Source organism: Chamaea fasciata, unplaced genomic scaffold (assembly GCF_029207755.1).
Source record: "Chamaea fasciata isolate MVZ Bird 193981 ecotype frontalis unplaced genomic scaffold, bChaFas1.0.hap1 SCAF_2, whole genome shotgun sequence".
NCBI lineage: Eukaryota > Metazoa > Chordata > Aves > Passeriformes > Sylviidae > Chamaea > Chamaea fasciata.
In genome coordinates this window covers 29566003-29580652 of record NW_027094087.1, presented here as the reverse complement: position 1 = coordinate 29580652, position 14650 = coordinate 29566003, and the positions used below count along the sequence as shown (strand labels likewise).

Here is a 14650-nt window from a genome sequence, read left to right as displayed (position 1 = left end):
CAATTGTTCTGAGCAGTCAGAGAAGAAAATGTATTCGCTGTCCTTTTGCAAGCTGTGTTGATCAGGTAAAGGGCTACTACACAGGCATACCCCAAGCAATCCTTGTTATATGACCTGCTTCACTTTATGTTCCTTCCCCCCCCCCCTCTTTTTTTTCTCCCGAAGTACTTCCTGTTTAGAAGTGTCATCTCTTCCCAAATTCCCATCTTGTCTTGTTCACTTCTTTTCCATTGCTCCTGGGCTTGTTGACTTCATACCTTACTTCAATTTTTTTTGGCATGACTGTCCTGGTAATTTCTCTTTTGGCAATCAGCTCTGTAAAACTAGTACCCATTTTTTCTTATCTGATAACCTCCTTTTTTTTAAGTGCTAATTTCCTAATGGCACTACCTATCCCGCTGAGCCATCTGCATACATTCTGTCGTCTTGTTGTATGTACTGCATCCTGAAATTCCACAGATTGTTGTCTTTTTTAAGTAGTGCCAGAGGTAAGGATTAGTCATTTAGGTTAATGTCTTGACAGGATGGGACTAGGTGTTGTCAGAGTCTAAACATCTAGTGAATTAGGAGTGAGTGTTATTTTGGTTTCATTGCTATACAGTCCTTTTCTGTCTGCATGAACTGGTAAAATATTTCTTCTTTAGCTTTGCCTTGCCTGTCCCTACTCTTCGGTTGTGACAGAAAAACGACTCACAGGGTCATTTTGAGGTAGTAAACCAGATCAGGGTTAAAAATGAGGGGTTTTTTTTTGCTTGGAGTTTGGTTGCAGATCAACTATTTTGTTAATTGAATTGAAAAGGGTGCTTAGAGATGGGACTTGGGGAGGAGAGAGATTTAAACCACTATGGTGACCAAATGCAAAGTGTGTAACCATAACATGCACAGTGTTTCCCTCTTTTTCATGCACTGAAATCTTCATCAGCTGTCAAGTCACTGCCTTCTTTCCAGATTCCACATACTTTATTTCACTTGCTCCCAAACTAATGTGTATTAAGCCAGTTTTCACATAGAAACATGGGGGAAAGGAAATAGAGTGTTTCCAACTCAGCAGGGAAGAGGAGAGTTGGAGGAATGTAGTTTTCCCTATGGAGACAGAAAGCTCAGGTTGCAGAGTCGGAGCCTGCTAGGAGGAAACCTGCTTTGAAGCATCTGTAGAAAGAAAGAGGAAAGAAAAGGCAAAGTGCCTGATGAATTTTTAGGAAGGTGTCTGCAGACTAAGAGATCTTATGGGATGACTTGCAACATCTTTTTATCATTGACACAGGCATTTCCAGTGGTACTTAAATTTGGGATGCTGTGAGGACTGTATGGAAATGAAATAAAAAGAGATAATTTTAACCTTCCATGGTATGCTCAAGCCTTAGTCTACACTGAGATTAATACCTGGGCTAGAAACTATGCCCACAAGTAGTAAGTAGATCCCAATTCAACCTGCAGTCCAAGAAGGCTCTACATCACATGACAGGATTAAATGCAGAGCAGAGGTGGGATGCTTTTCCTGCTCTGTTCCAGCTGGAAGCCTGTTGACACTAACCTGAACTGCAAGGGGAAGCGTATTCTCTTGCCTTGCGGTCACCTGTGGAAAAAGAGGGAGAGGGTGGTGAGCTGCAGGACTGCATGTTAGGGTAGTGGCAAACTTCTTTCTTAGTAGCACAACCATCCCACTACCTTAATTTTTCACTCCTCAGGCTGTGAATGCAGGAACAAAGAAACATCTGTAGTAGGTCAAGCCAGCAATCTGTCCCCACATGTATCCCATACAGCTGTAAAAGATCACCTTGTGCACTGTGATACCTTCTAATGCAAGGACATTTTTTATAATAAAAAACCTTTCCACAGTGTGTCCTGATAGCCATGCTTATTTAGTGATGACTACTATTTTCATGTCAGATAACGCTCTTTAAATAGTATGTACTAAGCACAAAAATTCTTGTACAGGATGAAATAGCAGAGAGAGAGGGCACATAAGGTGACAATATTTAGCTCTGTAACAGCTGGATTAAAAAAGTGTCCTTTTCTTGCCGTGGTGTGGAAGGGGAAGCAAGAATGGAAATTAGTATATGACATGTAGTGCTGCTTTCTATATCTCCAGCAGCAGTTTTTCCATTTTGTTCTCAATTTTTTTAAAAAATAATTCTTAACGTTCCATCTGCTGTTTTGTCTCATACTGAGCACAGAATAATCGGAGGGACTCAAAATATCATCAAGATCTCTCTCCTCTGTGGTAATAATTCATTTAGAGCTTCAAAGGGTAACAAATTATTTTCCTGTTATCCTCTGAGACATGGCGGGACAAAATGGATGGTAGGATTATTACTCTATACATGAAATGCATACAACTAAATTCTGCCTTCTAGTGGATCAGGGTAGCACTGTGTAAGACTGATTTTAAATAAATGCCTAAATATTCCCAAGAGACCTAAAAAGCTGGAGAAATCATGGCAAATTGTCAGAGAAGTCTTCTAGCTTGAAGCTAGAGGAAGAAAACAAACACTGTCGAGGAACACATTAACACCCCACAACATAATCACAGTGCCAGACAGCCTTGTCTCAAGAACTTTTCTAACAAGTGGCTACTTGAATGTTGAAGTTTTGTACAGAGGAAACCCAAGTTTGAAGTTGCAGGAGGGCGTGCACTGGAACAAGGGAGTTAAAGGGAATTAGGGTCACAGACATAATTATGTCTGAGTGGAGGGTACAAGAGTTACTTTACACCGATGTCAGTGGAATCTCACCTGGCTTATAGTAGTCATAGACATGCACTGTTGCAGCTTTCAGATTCTGCACTTCAACATCTTGTTCTACTGAGATGTTAAGCTTCAGAGAACTCTCACCCAGCTGTAGAGAAGAATGCAAGTGAGCAGAAATGCACTGATATCTCAAAATCACCTACATACTAACTTTAGTCCCTCTGCATCAGAGGAGTTTTTTTCTCTTTCAAGGTTCTTCCACCCTCTTCCTCTTCTGTGAAAAGTTTAGCCTGCTTGACCAACCTAGAGATTTGTATTTCTAATCTGTAAAAGTCCCCATGCAAAGTACTTCAGTTGCTACTACTTGAATGGGCAGTTCCCTGTGGTCTTCCTCTTACCTCCTCCAAGTAGATTGTGATTTTGTCTGGTTTTATCTCTGTCTTTTTCACGAGGGGTATCTTCTCCAGCTGTATAGGAAGGCAAGAGATGAGCTTGGTTAACATCAGCTTATTGACCTTCCCTTCTTCATAGCAAGTTTGGTATTTGTCAGTCAACCACTGTTGACAAGAGCACTTAGCCTAGCCTGAGGACTAGTCAGGTTTGCCTTCCTTGGCATAGAGATTGTTGGGAGCACACATCAAGCCTTAGAAAATATTTTTCAGTTTTGTTTACAAGTGTCCTTGGGCTGTGTTCCTACTTTGATGACTTGAACCAAAGGGAAAACTGGTTAGTATGAGGCTGTGTTGGATCTTCCTAGCTATTGTGTGGAACACTGGAGCATGTCATTGAACAGCTCTATGGGATTCAACAACACTTTATGGAATATCCCTAAAAATGGCACTGGTAACTGCAAAGGGGCCCAATGCACCCCAGATGATTTTAACTAGGTGCTTTTTCATCTTTTCTCTGACCTCTTTCTGTGTATACAATCCTTACTATGAACATGAAAAGCTGCACAACCATTTATGCAAGTGGAAAGCTGCCTTGTGAAATAGCCTGTTATATCTGCACTTGTAATAACTGTTCTCTGACACTTCTTAAATGTTTGCATATTTCTGACTGAGATACACCTGGAAAATAGATTTTGATATCCTCAAGGAAAGCCAAAGGAAAAGTCTCACCTCTTTCACAGAGCTCTGAACAGGAATGAACCCTGACAGCATCTCCACCTCCAGCAGGGCCATGTTACTTGTCCCACGGTCCCCTACATATCTGAAGGGGGTCAGGAGAGAAGTATCTTAGATGTGGAAGGCAGCACAGCATTTCTAGGAGATACTAATGGACACTTCCAAACTTTGCCCTGCCCTGCAGTGATATGAAAGCTCACAAGGATGTCTGGCTGGTGGGGACAAAGGGACAAAAAAATGGTCCCCATCTACTCACTCAATATGGACAGAGATTGTGCAGCAAATGTGTTAGGGTTAATGTAGAAATAATATGGCTTCCTGTTGCCCTCTCCAACAGGCAGAAACAACCTTTGCTGTTCCATACTGAGAGTGGAAATGTTGCTATTGTTCTCTTTCAGTAAGGACAGTAAGGCATGGAGAATATGGATCAAGACTCTCACTCTAGACAGAAGCAGGCAAGTGAAATGCAGGTAGGGACTGGAGTTTCTACATTCCAGTTCCAGCAGAGGTTCACACTGCAGGGGGATGCACCTCAGGGCTGGTTCAGCCCAGCATGCCAAGCATGCCTCAACATGGGAGCTCAGCTGATGGTGCTCTGGGGACTGCTGAGCTGCTCTGTACTGCCTGAGATGGTTGGTGTGGTTCTGCAAGACACTGGCAGTGCATTGTCATGCTTCTCCAGGCCTTAATTCTCAGTTAAGTATCTCCTTGGGATGTATGGAGAAGAAGAGGGTCATCCCCGTGTCTCTGATTCTACAGACAGGAGGCTTTCATGGGGTTCTAGTCATACAACTGGATTCATACTTTTTTTCCACTGAAGAAAGAGTTTCAAGGGATCTCATACCTGACAGACACATGGATGTCAAACTCTTTCCTGCCACCATCACATTCTCTTGGTACTGTTTCCACATCCAGGACAAAGACTTCTTCTGTTTTTGGTGGTGGGATGTTATAGTACAAAGTAGTCTGGTGGGGGAGAAAACATTTCTGTGAAGTGCCCCAGAGTTTCCCTGAGTAAAGCACTATCTGTGCCTCCAGCTTTAACAGATTGTTAGCAAGTGGCTAACACAGTTGAACCAAGATACACTTTTTGTTCAGAGATGTGCTGTTTAGTACATTGCATCAGATATACCTGCCAAATGCAACCCCAAATCTGGAGACTCGGCTATCTGTGATTCAAGGCCTCATTCAGTCTCATTTAAAAAAAAAAAAAAAATTAAAAAGTTGCTGTTAAGGATCAAGGCAGCACACTGGCTAAAACACTGCCCCACAAGGAGAAAGAAGTGTAACTGTTAACTCTTGACAAGCTAGTAGTCAACAGGTCTCAAGGGGAAAATACTGGGAAAACAATTACAAATCCCTTAAGAAGAACAAAATTGGAAGAAGACAGCAGGTGGGATGATCACACTATTCCAAAGAGCAGCATAGGCCAATCTTCTTCCACCTGCCTGGTGACTGGCTGCCTCCCCAGCGTGTGCTCATCAGATGTCTTATGCTCATTTGACTGTATGCAAGTGTATCCAAGCAGTATGGTTCTAGTTACCTCCTATATGCATTAAAAATCAATAATTGTTGTGTCCCCTTGACTAGACACTGCTTGCAGATTCTCTGTGAGCATCATAAGACTCTCTGTGGGCATCATCTGAACAGAAGTGACCCAGCCAAAAAGGTTTTCACAGGGAGTGACTCAAATTCTTTGTTGCATGAATGGCTCACAAGTGAACAACTATCAAAACTGCCAGAAAAATAAGATGCATCCTACTGAGGGACCAGTTGTGTTGTACTGGAATACTGTACACCAGTTGGTGTACTGGAATAAGAAGACCATGGTACACATCACTACTTATCTCAGCATAACAACCCCAAAGAATTTTGTATCAGAAGAGATACACTGCTCCTGGAGCAGTGACATCAACAATGCTCATTCAAAATAGAAGCGTGTACTCTTCTGTGTCTCATTACTCCTGACTTCAGATCTACTGGTCTCTTAATAATGGCACACCTCAGTAGGATAGGACAGTAAAGCTGAGACATTTCTCAGAAGATACCAGAGATGGTTACATGAAACCATGTCAACAAAGTACACTTGAGTACCTTCAAGTTTGACATGATCTGCCTAGAAGGCAAAATCCTACTCGGAACTTGAGGCTATAGTACCTGCTTAAAGCCAAACTTCAGTTCAGCAGTCAGAGGCAAAACCTGAGAGCTCTGCTCCTTACACATACACACCTGGACATAAACGCAGCCACTGCCCATCACTTCCACAGTGTAGGTCCCTGTGCCTGCAAGGAGAGATGCCTGATGCAGGACCAACTTGTTGTTCCTGTGCACGTGGAACTCTGGTGGAGAAGCCCCGTTGCCTTTCACTGCCACCTTGACATCTCTGATCTCCTGAGGAATCAGGGCTGCGTACTGAGCAAGGGCCTGCAGGCTAACAACCGTGTCCTGGAGGGAGAGTCACAGTCACTTTGCTGCGGGGCCGTGCAAGACAAGACCCAGCACACCAGTTCAGGGACTGCAGAGAGAACTACAACCCTCATGGCCCTGATTCACACCCTGACACAAGAAGGCTCTATCCCACTAGTGCATAGCTAGGGTTTATGCCACAGGCAGCAGGATGGTTTCTGTTTCCTGGAATGGGCAGCTTGTGAGCTCTGGGCTTACCAGTGCCAGAGACCCTGGGTAATCCCAATTACACTACACAGAGAAGAATTTCCCCATGGCATTCCCTTTTCCTGAGCAAACAGGGCTCATGCACCTTTGTCTGCAAGGGATGGGTCTAGAGTGACATGCATATGAGAGATGTGCACATCACTCCAGGCACAACAACCCTTTCCCCCATGATTTTCCCTGTTTTGTTACCTGTGTGGAAGCAAATCCTCCAAAGGCATTTCTTTGTGCACTGAGCCAGCGCACAAGCTTGCTCACCGAGGCTTCATTGGGTGACAAGTCTGGCTTGGAAACATGAGCCAGGATGATGTAGGCTACTGTCTCAATCATGGAAGAAGACTTTTCATCAGCAGATTGTGATGTCAGTAACTGTGCTGATGGGGGAAGAAATATGTGGAAGAGAAGAACTGTAGATCCTTGTATATTCGAAGTTATGTCTCCAAGCTTCAGCACTTTTGCTGTTTCTGCATTTGCCTAGCAGAGAGTAACAGGACCCCCTGTGCTGAAAAGCTCTAGGACTCATTTCCAGTCACTTGTACCTGTTGTACAAGAACTGCTCAGTCTCTGAGGGTGAATTGCTGTCAGGCTACTGGAGGAGAAAGACTACCCAGCTTACTTTGCTGGCATCATCACCATGCAGTGCATAGTGAAAGGCAATTTAAGCAAGAGCTGGACTTGCACTTCAGTTCCAAGCTCACAAGCACTGAATACATCTGAGTCCAGCTGACTATTTTGCTGCCGTGGTAGTAAAGAACTAGCGAAATTCAGCTAAGAATTTAGCCTAATTGTGACAGGCTTAGTTGTGTAGGAATCTTCTGCGATGATACAAGTGTGAAAATCTGATATGCTTTCAAGTTCCAAGTCAGTTTTCAGAACAAACTTTCACTTCGGAAAGAAGAACCATCAAATCACTTGTTTGCATGATACTGGCCTCGAGATTTCAGAAATTAGCTAAGGTCCTCTACAGAGAACTTTCATTATGTGTATCACAGTGGTAGGTGATTTTCCTGGTTCCATGTATATTATCACAGAGGCACCTCTGAATAAGTACTGCACTAAATGTGTGCTAATCTACTTCTTCCGGTTTGCCCACTGGCTGTCCTGTGAAGCCAGCTGGCAGCTTGAGTGGCTATGCAGCGAGCAACAGTCAGCACTGGTAGCTGGTCAGGCTGAAAAATCCTCTCTCCCTTTGCTTTTTTTTTTTTTTTTTTTAATGTTACTTTACAGCCCTCAGTGTGGTTCACCACGCTGCCAGACAAGCAAATGTGGGGAAGAACTTACTTAAACCGACTTAGATAATATTACCAACTGTCTAACCACAGGCTTAGGTGCTTTGAACACCCACCTCAGCATTCTCACTCAGGACAGAAGTCTATTTTTTTCCCCAAGCAAATGAGACAAAAGGAAGAACCAAGCTCAGCAGCACAGCTTTAAAGGTCCACCCACCCAAGGGCCCTCATCTGAGTAGAGCAGCAATGGAAAAGCAGTCAAAAGGTCTGAATTTTTCACGTCAATGTCCTGACTAGCAGCTGAACAGACATGGTGAAACAAGTCTGCTCTCCAAGATCGCTTGTACTATGTATGAATTGCTGAAGAATGACAGGAGCACCATGACACAAATTAGCATTTTACTGCACAAATTAAGCATGCTTTTGATTAGAAATTGTTTCCTGGGTCTGAGAAAACTAGAGATTCTCATAGCTTGAATAAATTATGATTTTCTGGCACAAAAGCGTATTTGTGAATAGCTAAATTTCCCAGAATACTGCAATTAAATGCTACAGATATCAGACCTTGAACACAGTCATGTCTCTAGGACCCCAAAGCAGCAACCTACCAGTTTCCTTCTCTACCATATCCAGAAGCTGCTTTCTCATCTTCATGTCCTTACTCAGTGTGAAGACATAAGCCATCAAAGCCTTGACATAAAGGCTTGTCTCATCAAGTGTTACCTTCTTGAGGCAATGTAAGGCATTATCCAACATGGTGTCCTGAAAAAGGAATCCCAACCAAATGAATTTCCTCTGACCAAACAACATGTTGTGAACATCTATCCCAGACATATCCTAAATGTATTTTAGTGCTAGCATCTCTCCCAGGACTGTGAAGAATGAGGTAGAGTGGTCAAAGCATCACTGACTGTGGGTTGAAAGCAAAGGTGTGCTGGACATATCACTGGGATAAGGGATTGCTAATACACTGGAAAATCCAGTTGTAGGAAGAGTCTGGTAACATGCTAGCTCAGAATTGTCAGATACACATGCTGTGGATGTCAGATCCTGAAGGGTATGATGCTTTTAGAACTGTACCATTAAGCCTGGAAAATGAGTTCTATTTTTCTAGAATGATCTACACTTGTCATGAAGATTACTGCTTATATTTGGGGAGAAGGGGGGACAGTGCCTACCTGAAAAGTAGTCTTTTTTTTCTCCTTTAGCTCTGTTGATCAGTTTAATGAAAACCATTGCCTCTCCCTGCAAGCCCTTTGTTATTTTCAGACACAACTGTTTCCCTTGAGATGAGCTGGGAAAAGCTAGTGCTCTGCTTTGCTGCAAATCAGGCCATTTATATTAAGAACTTCTCATCAAGTTAAAGTTTTCCTGTTTAGCTTATTGTGTAGCAAGGTGAGAATGACAGAACCTGAAGCTGGGTACTCCCTGAAGCACCCAGCCAGGGGAGGAATGAATGGTGGAGCATGCTCCCAAGCCCTGAAGGAGTTCAGGTTGTCTTACATTCCTCTCCAGATGGAGTTCCACCAGTGCAGCAGCAATATAGGCTGTTAATGAGATCGTGTCATCCACACCGCCCTGCAAGCACACAGACAGTCATCAGAAAAGGACAAACCCAACCTCTGCTTGCCTGTCATTGTATAGCCCCAAAAACTGCATCTGAGAGAGTACAGCAATGTGCTTCTAGGCATTCTTAGACAGGAAAGCCCTCCAGGCTCACTTGCTGAATATCCTGAAAGTTTGCTGTTGAGGGCAGTCTCAGCCATGTTGTTCTTGTTCACACAGCCTAGACATCCCTTCCCATAGAAAGGCACAAAGCAAACTGTAAAGCAATTTATTTTATTAAATATGTTACCACTGTACACTTGAATGAAGTTTTTATCATGCAGGAATTGCATTCAAGAAGTTATGCAAGTTTACAGATAAATCATCTGACTTTGATAAACCATAGGTTAGTATGTGTTAAACAAGCTTTCAGGAGATGCTTTTCATCTCAGAGGACATTTGTTCTTGGGGATGTTCTGCTTATATCCTCAGATATGAGACAAAAATACATCTAAAATGAGAGGGGAAAATTGGGCTAAGATGCTAAGAAGCATCATTCACACTGACTAGAAGATATTATTTTGTGAGGCAGGTGGAGGTGCAAAACCTATTCCAAAAAGTTCTGTTCTGATAGAAAGCTCAAGGTGGGAAGTTAATTACAGTCAGACAAGGATGAACAGTCTGCTTTTATTTTGTACTGCATCCAAATTTTAGGATAAAGAAAGTGTAACCCTTTGCTTAAGCAATGTAGCAGCCTGTTTCCTTTCATAAATTTGCCATGTATTTAATGTGGACCATTTTGCAATCTGACCAGTGTGGATTATTTGTACTTTTACAAAATGATGAACCCAAGTACTGCCATACTGCACACACACTGTTCACTGTCTAAGCTCTAGGGCATGTTCACCAAGAGTTTGGTGCATTTCCAGCTACACTGCAGGGATCATTTGGGGGATGCCAAACTCCAGAAGAAGTCACATTTTTGGGGCAGTGGAGGGACAACTGTGTCTTCAGACAATCCTGTATTAGAGCACATAGAATACTGTGCACTGTAAGGTACGAGAGGAGGGAGAATCCAGTCAGCGTATTCTAGACAAGCACTAAAATATAAAAATATTTCTCATTTCCCTGTGCCTTTGTAGTGCCTTGGCACAATCAGCTGTGTTATCTTTTGGCTAGAGTGAAAATTAAGAAAGCCTAGCTGAGTCTAAAACCCTACACAGAGGAAATGACTGCTGGTTTAGGCCATGTTTTTCATTCTGCTCTGGGCAGATGCCATAGTTGTGCTAGGCCATGGGGACATTGCTTTGTGCTACTGTTCACAGTGGAAAAGCCTGAGGAAGCAACCCTGTGCCTCACATGGAGTTCCTCCTGCTCCCACTCCCATGTGTGCCAGCCATACCTTCAGGTCATTGTTGAAGAGCTTCCCCACACTCTGGAAGCAGCCACTGGGCAGCTGGTGCTCCTGCAGCCAGCGCAGAGCACTGTGCACATGGTCCTTATCGATGTAAATGTGGGAGCTGGCCTGTCCAAAGGACCTGGCTACAAAAGCTGTCAGCCTGTGGGCAGAGCACAGAGGAATTCCACGTTACAGCCAGGAGGTGAACCAGCAGGGATGATAGGTTTAGGATGACCATGGAAATTCTGGTCACTCACCACGTGTTGCCCTGCTCATCCCCTTTCCCAAAGGCACTGTAGGAGCCATCATCGTGTTTGTAGAGCAGCTGGCGCTGGTAACCTGTGACAGCAGGACGTGACTGATTGTGAGCACCTGTAGCACCTCAAACTGTGTCCTGCCCATGGGAAGATGGCTTCACAGCAAGAGGCTTCACCAGATCCTACAGTCAGAGCTGATGAGACGAGCACACCACCTCCAGCTCCCCCTGCATCCCACAGCATCAGTGTGACAAGAAGCAGTTGCACAGCACTGCTGCAGCGGCCATGCAGCTGCTCTGCATTACTGGAGCTGTTTGGAGCAAGTGTTCTGGGTTCCTACCTTGCTGTTTTGCAGAAGGGTGACATGCTCAGCCACCTCATGGCTCCCTGTGTGCCAGGGAGATGTGAATAAAAAAAAGCAGTAGGAGTGAGGAGGAAGGGTTTGCCTAGAGGGGACACAAATGAAATCCTAATTGCTTTTCAGCATTTCTCCTAGCGCTGTTGGGACTCAACAAAGCACTTTTTTATGGGATGTACATGAAGCAACAAGGCCATGCCTTTGAGTTCCAAGGGCAGAATGCTGTCTGCATCTATTTGCTCTCCCTCCACCCTCCTCACAGCCTTATTGTTTACCCTTTGTCTTTCCTCTCTGCCACCACCACCCTCTTGGGTAGGCCCCCTCTCCCAGATACATGTACATGTTCTCAGTACATGCTTGCAGTACCAGAGAAAAAGGAGGAAAGAAAAGGAGTCAAATCCTGTCCAGACAAGGAGACTGGCAGGCTGAAATATGAGGCACATTACAACATGAGACCGACACTGGCACTATATTAAATTCAGATTATACTGGAGAGAACTGACATGAACCCAAAATATGTTTTCTAAAATACGGGGAAACATTGGGCTACTGAACTCTTATTTACTCCCAAAGGCTGCTCTTTATTCCATGTAATAACAACTGATGCCCTATTTTCACAAGGTGCTTCTGTCAGCCTTGGACTGATAAGGAAGCAAACAGGTGCCACATAATGATGGAAATCACTAATTACTTGCACCTTCCTCAAAAAAGTGGACTTAATACCTCAATAACTGGCAGAGACAAGTCATGATTGCTTCAGAAAACTTTTCTTCTTTTTTCTTTCCATGAGATATTTCCCTTTTCCCTGTGATATCTTCCTTTGTCACAGCTTTGGCAGTGCTACTGCTCCTGCCCTTCAGCTCCCTACCAGACCCGTGCTGCATACCCTTGATTTATTGTAGCTTCATTTTGCAGCAGAAAGAAGGACAATGATTACCTGTTGTCAGAAACCTCAGTGCTTTATCCTTAATTTCTGGGTTCAATTGTTTAGTCTTGTTCAGGTACTGGAGTATGAAGATGTTTGGTGCAAACTGGACCATGTTCTGTTCACCACAGCCAAAGGGCATGCTTAGCAGCTGGTCTAAGTTTTGAAGCGCTGGGCCCATGATGTCACCTTACATTTGAGAGGAGAGACAGAAGAAAGAAAAAGCACAGACACTGAGCAGTGTGAAACAAAAGGACTGCTGCCTTCCCTAGACCCAGCTGGGATCCCAGAAAGAGCCCTGACTGAACAGACGTGATTGAGAATTCTGGTGACCCCTCCTACATTAGGTCAGCACCGCAAGGGAAGATAGAATGGTTCTGGGAGGAGAAAGGAAAGCTTGAGGGGATCTGAAGAAAGGTAAAGAGAGCTGTCTTTCCTGAGTTGGTACCAAAGTGGAAAAGGAACTACAGAGACAAAGTTGATGGAAGTATATGGGGATGGTTCTGTTCACTTAGGTGGATGGCAGTGACAGTAGTCAGGGAGGATATCCTGGTTTGTGCCTTTTCCACCAGACACTTGGGGATCTTTTCCAATAATCATTCCTTATGAGAGGAATAAGTATTGGAAAAGATTACTTGATCCACATTTCTGAGGCTAACATCACACCCCTTACCCTTACCCCTGGGTCAATGCATCAGTAAGGCCAAAGTTTTGTGCAAGTTTTTGTCACTACAGACCCAAGACAGGGAAAGCCTTCCTCACCAATCACAGAGAACGTGACTCGGGCAGATCCCTCCAGCACTTCTGCAGGCAAAGTCAGGGAGAACTCTTCAGAGACGGTGTTATCTGAGGAAGGCAGAACCCAGACATTTATCCCATGGAGAAGCCATTCATGCAAGGGTAACATCCAAGGAGACCCAGGTGAAGCACAGTGTGACATCGAGTCACAGGAGCCAAGATTTGCAAACAAATGCCTCAACACAGGAAATTTTGCCAGATAAAAGATTGACATGGACAAATTAGTGGTTGTTCTCCCAGGCAGGATGGTGCCACCAGTGCTTGCTCTCTGATATATTCCTCCCCACCTCTGGGTATTTTCAGTAACCTTGTCCCTTCCATCCTGGTCTCATGATCAATGACAGTCAGGAATTTTTGTCCCCTACCTGCAGTACAGAGAAAGGCATTTTGGGTCTTCTCTTGTAGGACACCTCCTGGCTGCAGATGGAGAAAGACTAGTTCAGATAAGGAAGACAGGAAAGGAAGTCACCCTGCCCTAACAAGTTTGTCTGATGTCCAAGAAGGGGTTAAACTTCTTAGCATCTTGCTGACTGCCCTAGGGGACAAACCCCTGCCCCCAGGGGTTTTCATCCTGAGATGTGACCAACCTTCACGAGCAGAGATTTTATCACTGTGTCTCTCCCTCCTAGCAAAGGTGTCACAGCAATCCTGTCACCACACAGACTGTGTGACTCTTCTGCCATGCTGCTCACGGTGACGGTGACGTTCACTCTGCCTGCAGGGAGCACAGGGACATGTTGCTGAGCGCTTGCAGCAGACAGCTGTATGTACAGGCATTAGGTCCAGACATGCTGACGTGGGCAAATTTCACCCCTCCTCCCACCAGCTGCCACACATCCCTCTGGCCAGCCTCACCCAGCCTGGTCGCTGTCACGTTCCACACAAAGGTTTTTGCTTCATTGGCACAGAGGCAGCTGGAGAACTCGCAGCTTGCACAGGCATCCACCTTTAGTTCTGGGATCTCTGTGAGGGTGGTGTGGACCTGAGTGTGGTTGGATGTACCAGCACACATTGGGTTAGTGTTGGTAACAGACACTGCACCAAGCAGTAAAGACGTTGGGTCGTAAAGTGTGAGGTTGTGCTTTATGGCCCAGACACCAGTATCTAGGGCTCCTGAGGAGCTCAGAGCTTGCCTTTGGGCTCAAGGTTTTATTCTAATAGAGGCCATGTGATTGGGGAAACCCACTTGGAAGAACACACCTGGATACAATCCTTGAGGTAGTTGAAGACAGTGGCTTTTAGCTTGAAAGTCTCTTCTTGGATCACAGAGTATGGCAATGATACATCCACAAAGAAAGGCTGGAAGACCCTAAGAGGGGTCAGAGGCGAGAAACCAAAGCCAGTGTCAGCAACACAGAAGGCGTTGGCATTCCATTCCGTGATGGTGTCAGGTACAGCGACTTGGAGAGACGCTTGTCCATCACCCCTACAGCAGGAAGCAGAAGAGGAGGACTGGCTTAGAAGCAGTCAGAATACTCTAGGAGCATTCCTGGGGAAGGAAGGCAGAGGCTGTTACCAACCCAACAGAGACCAAATCCCAAATCCATGTCTCTGGGAAAAGCGTCCGTGGTTTTGGCTTCTCCTTGTCATCAGAGTGAGGTTTAGAACCATCAGGGGTAGCTTGGCTTCCTAGTAGAAAACGAGTGATACCT

At 44.6% G+C, this 14650-nt stretch overlaps 1 protein-coding gene across 1 annotated transcript in view; it reads right to left on the bottom strand.

The window, feature by feature from the left end:
- Positions 1-898: 898 nt before the first annotated feature.
- Positions 899-14650, bottom strand: part of LOC136284988 (alpha-2-macroglobulin-like protein 1) — a 28058-nt gene continuing 14306 nt past the window's right edge. Inside the window, exons 19-37 of the mRNA XM_066175547.1 lie at positions 14519-14627; positions 14199-14424; positions 13854-13980; positions 13586-13713; positions 13364-13415; positions 12963-13046; positions 12213-12389; positions 10918-10999; positions 10664-10820; positions 9220-9294; positions 8325-8478; positions 6680-6861; positions 6047-6262; positions 4662-4783; positions 3812-3902; positions 3089-3157; positions 2736-2838; positions 1535-1576; positions 899-1149 (exon numbers count right to left, since the gene is read on the bottom strand). Of these exons, the coding sequence (XP_066031644.1) occupies positions 1124-1149; positions 1535-1576; positions 2736-2838; positions 3089-3157; positions 3812-3902; positions 4662-4783; positions 6047-6262; positions 6680-6861; positions 8325-8478; positions 9220-9294; positions 10664-10820; positions 10918-10999; positions 12213-12389; positions 12963-13046; positions 13364-13415; positions 13586-13713; positions 13854-13980; positions 14199-14424; positions 14519-14627 (2222 nt within the window). The 3' untranslated portion in view covers positions 899-1123. The remainder of the gene's footprint in view (positions 1150-1534; positions 1577-2735; positions 2839-3088; positions 3158-3811; positions 3903-4661; positions 4784-6046; positions 6263-6679; positions 6862-8324; positions 8479-9219; positions 9295-10663; positions 10821-10917; positions 11000-12212; positions 12390-12962; positions 13047-13363; positions 13416-13585; positions 13714-13853; positions 13981-14198; positions 14425-14518; positions 14628-14650) is intronic.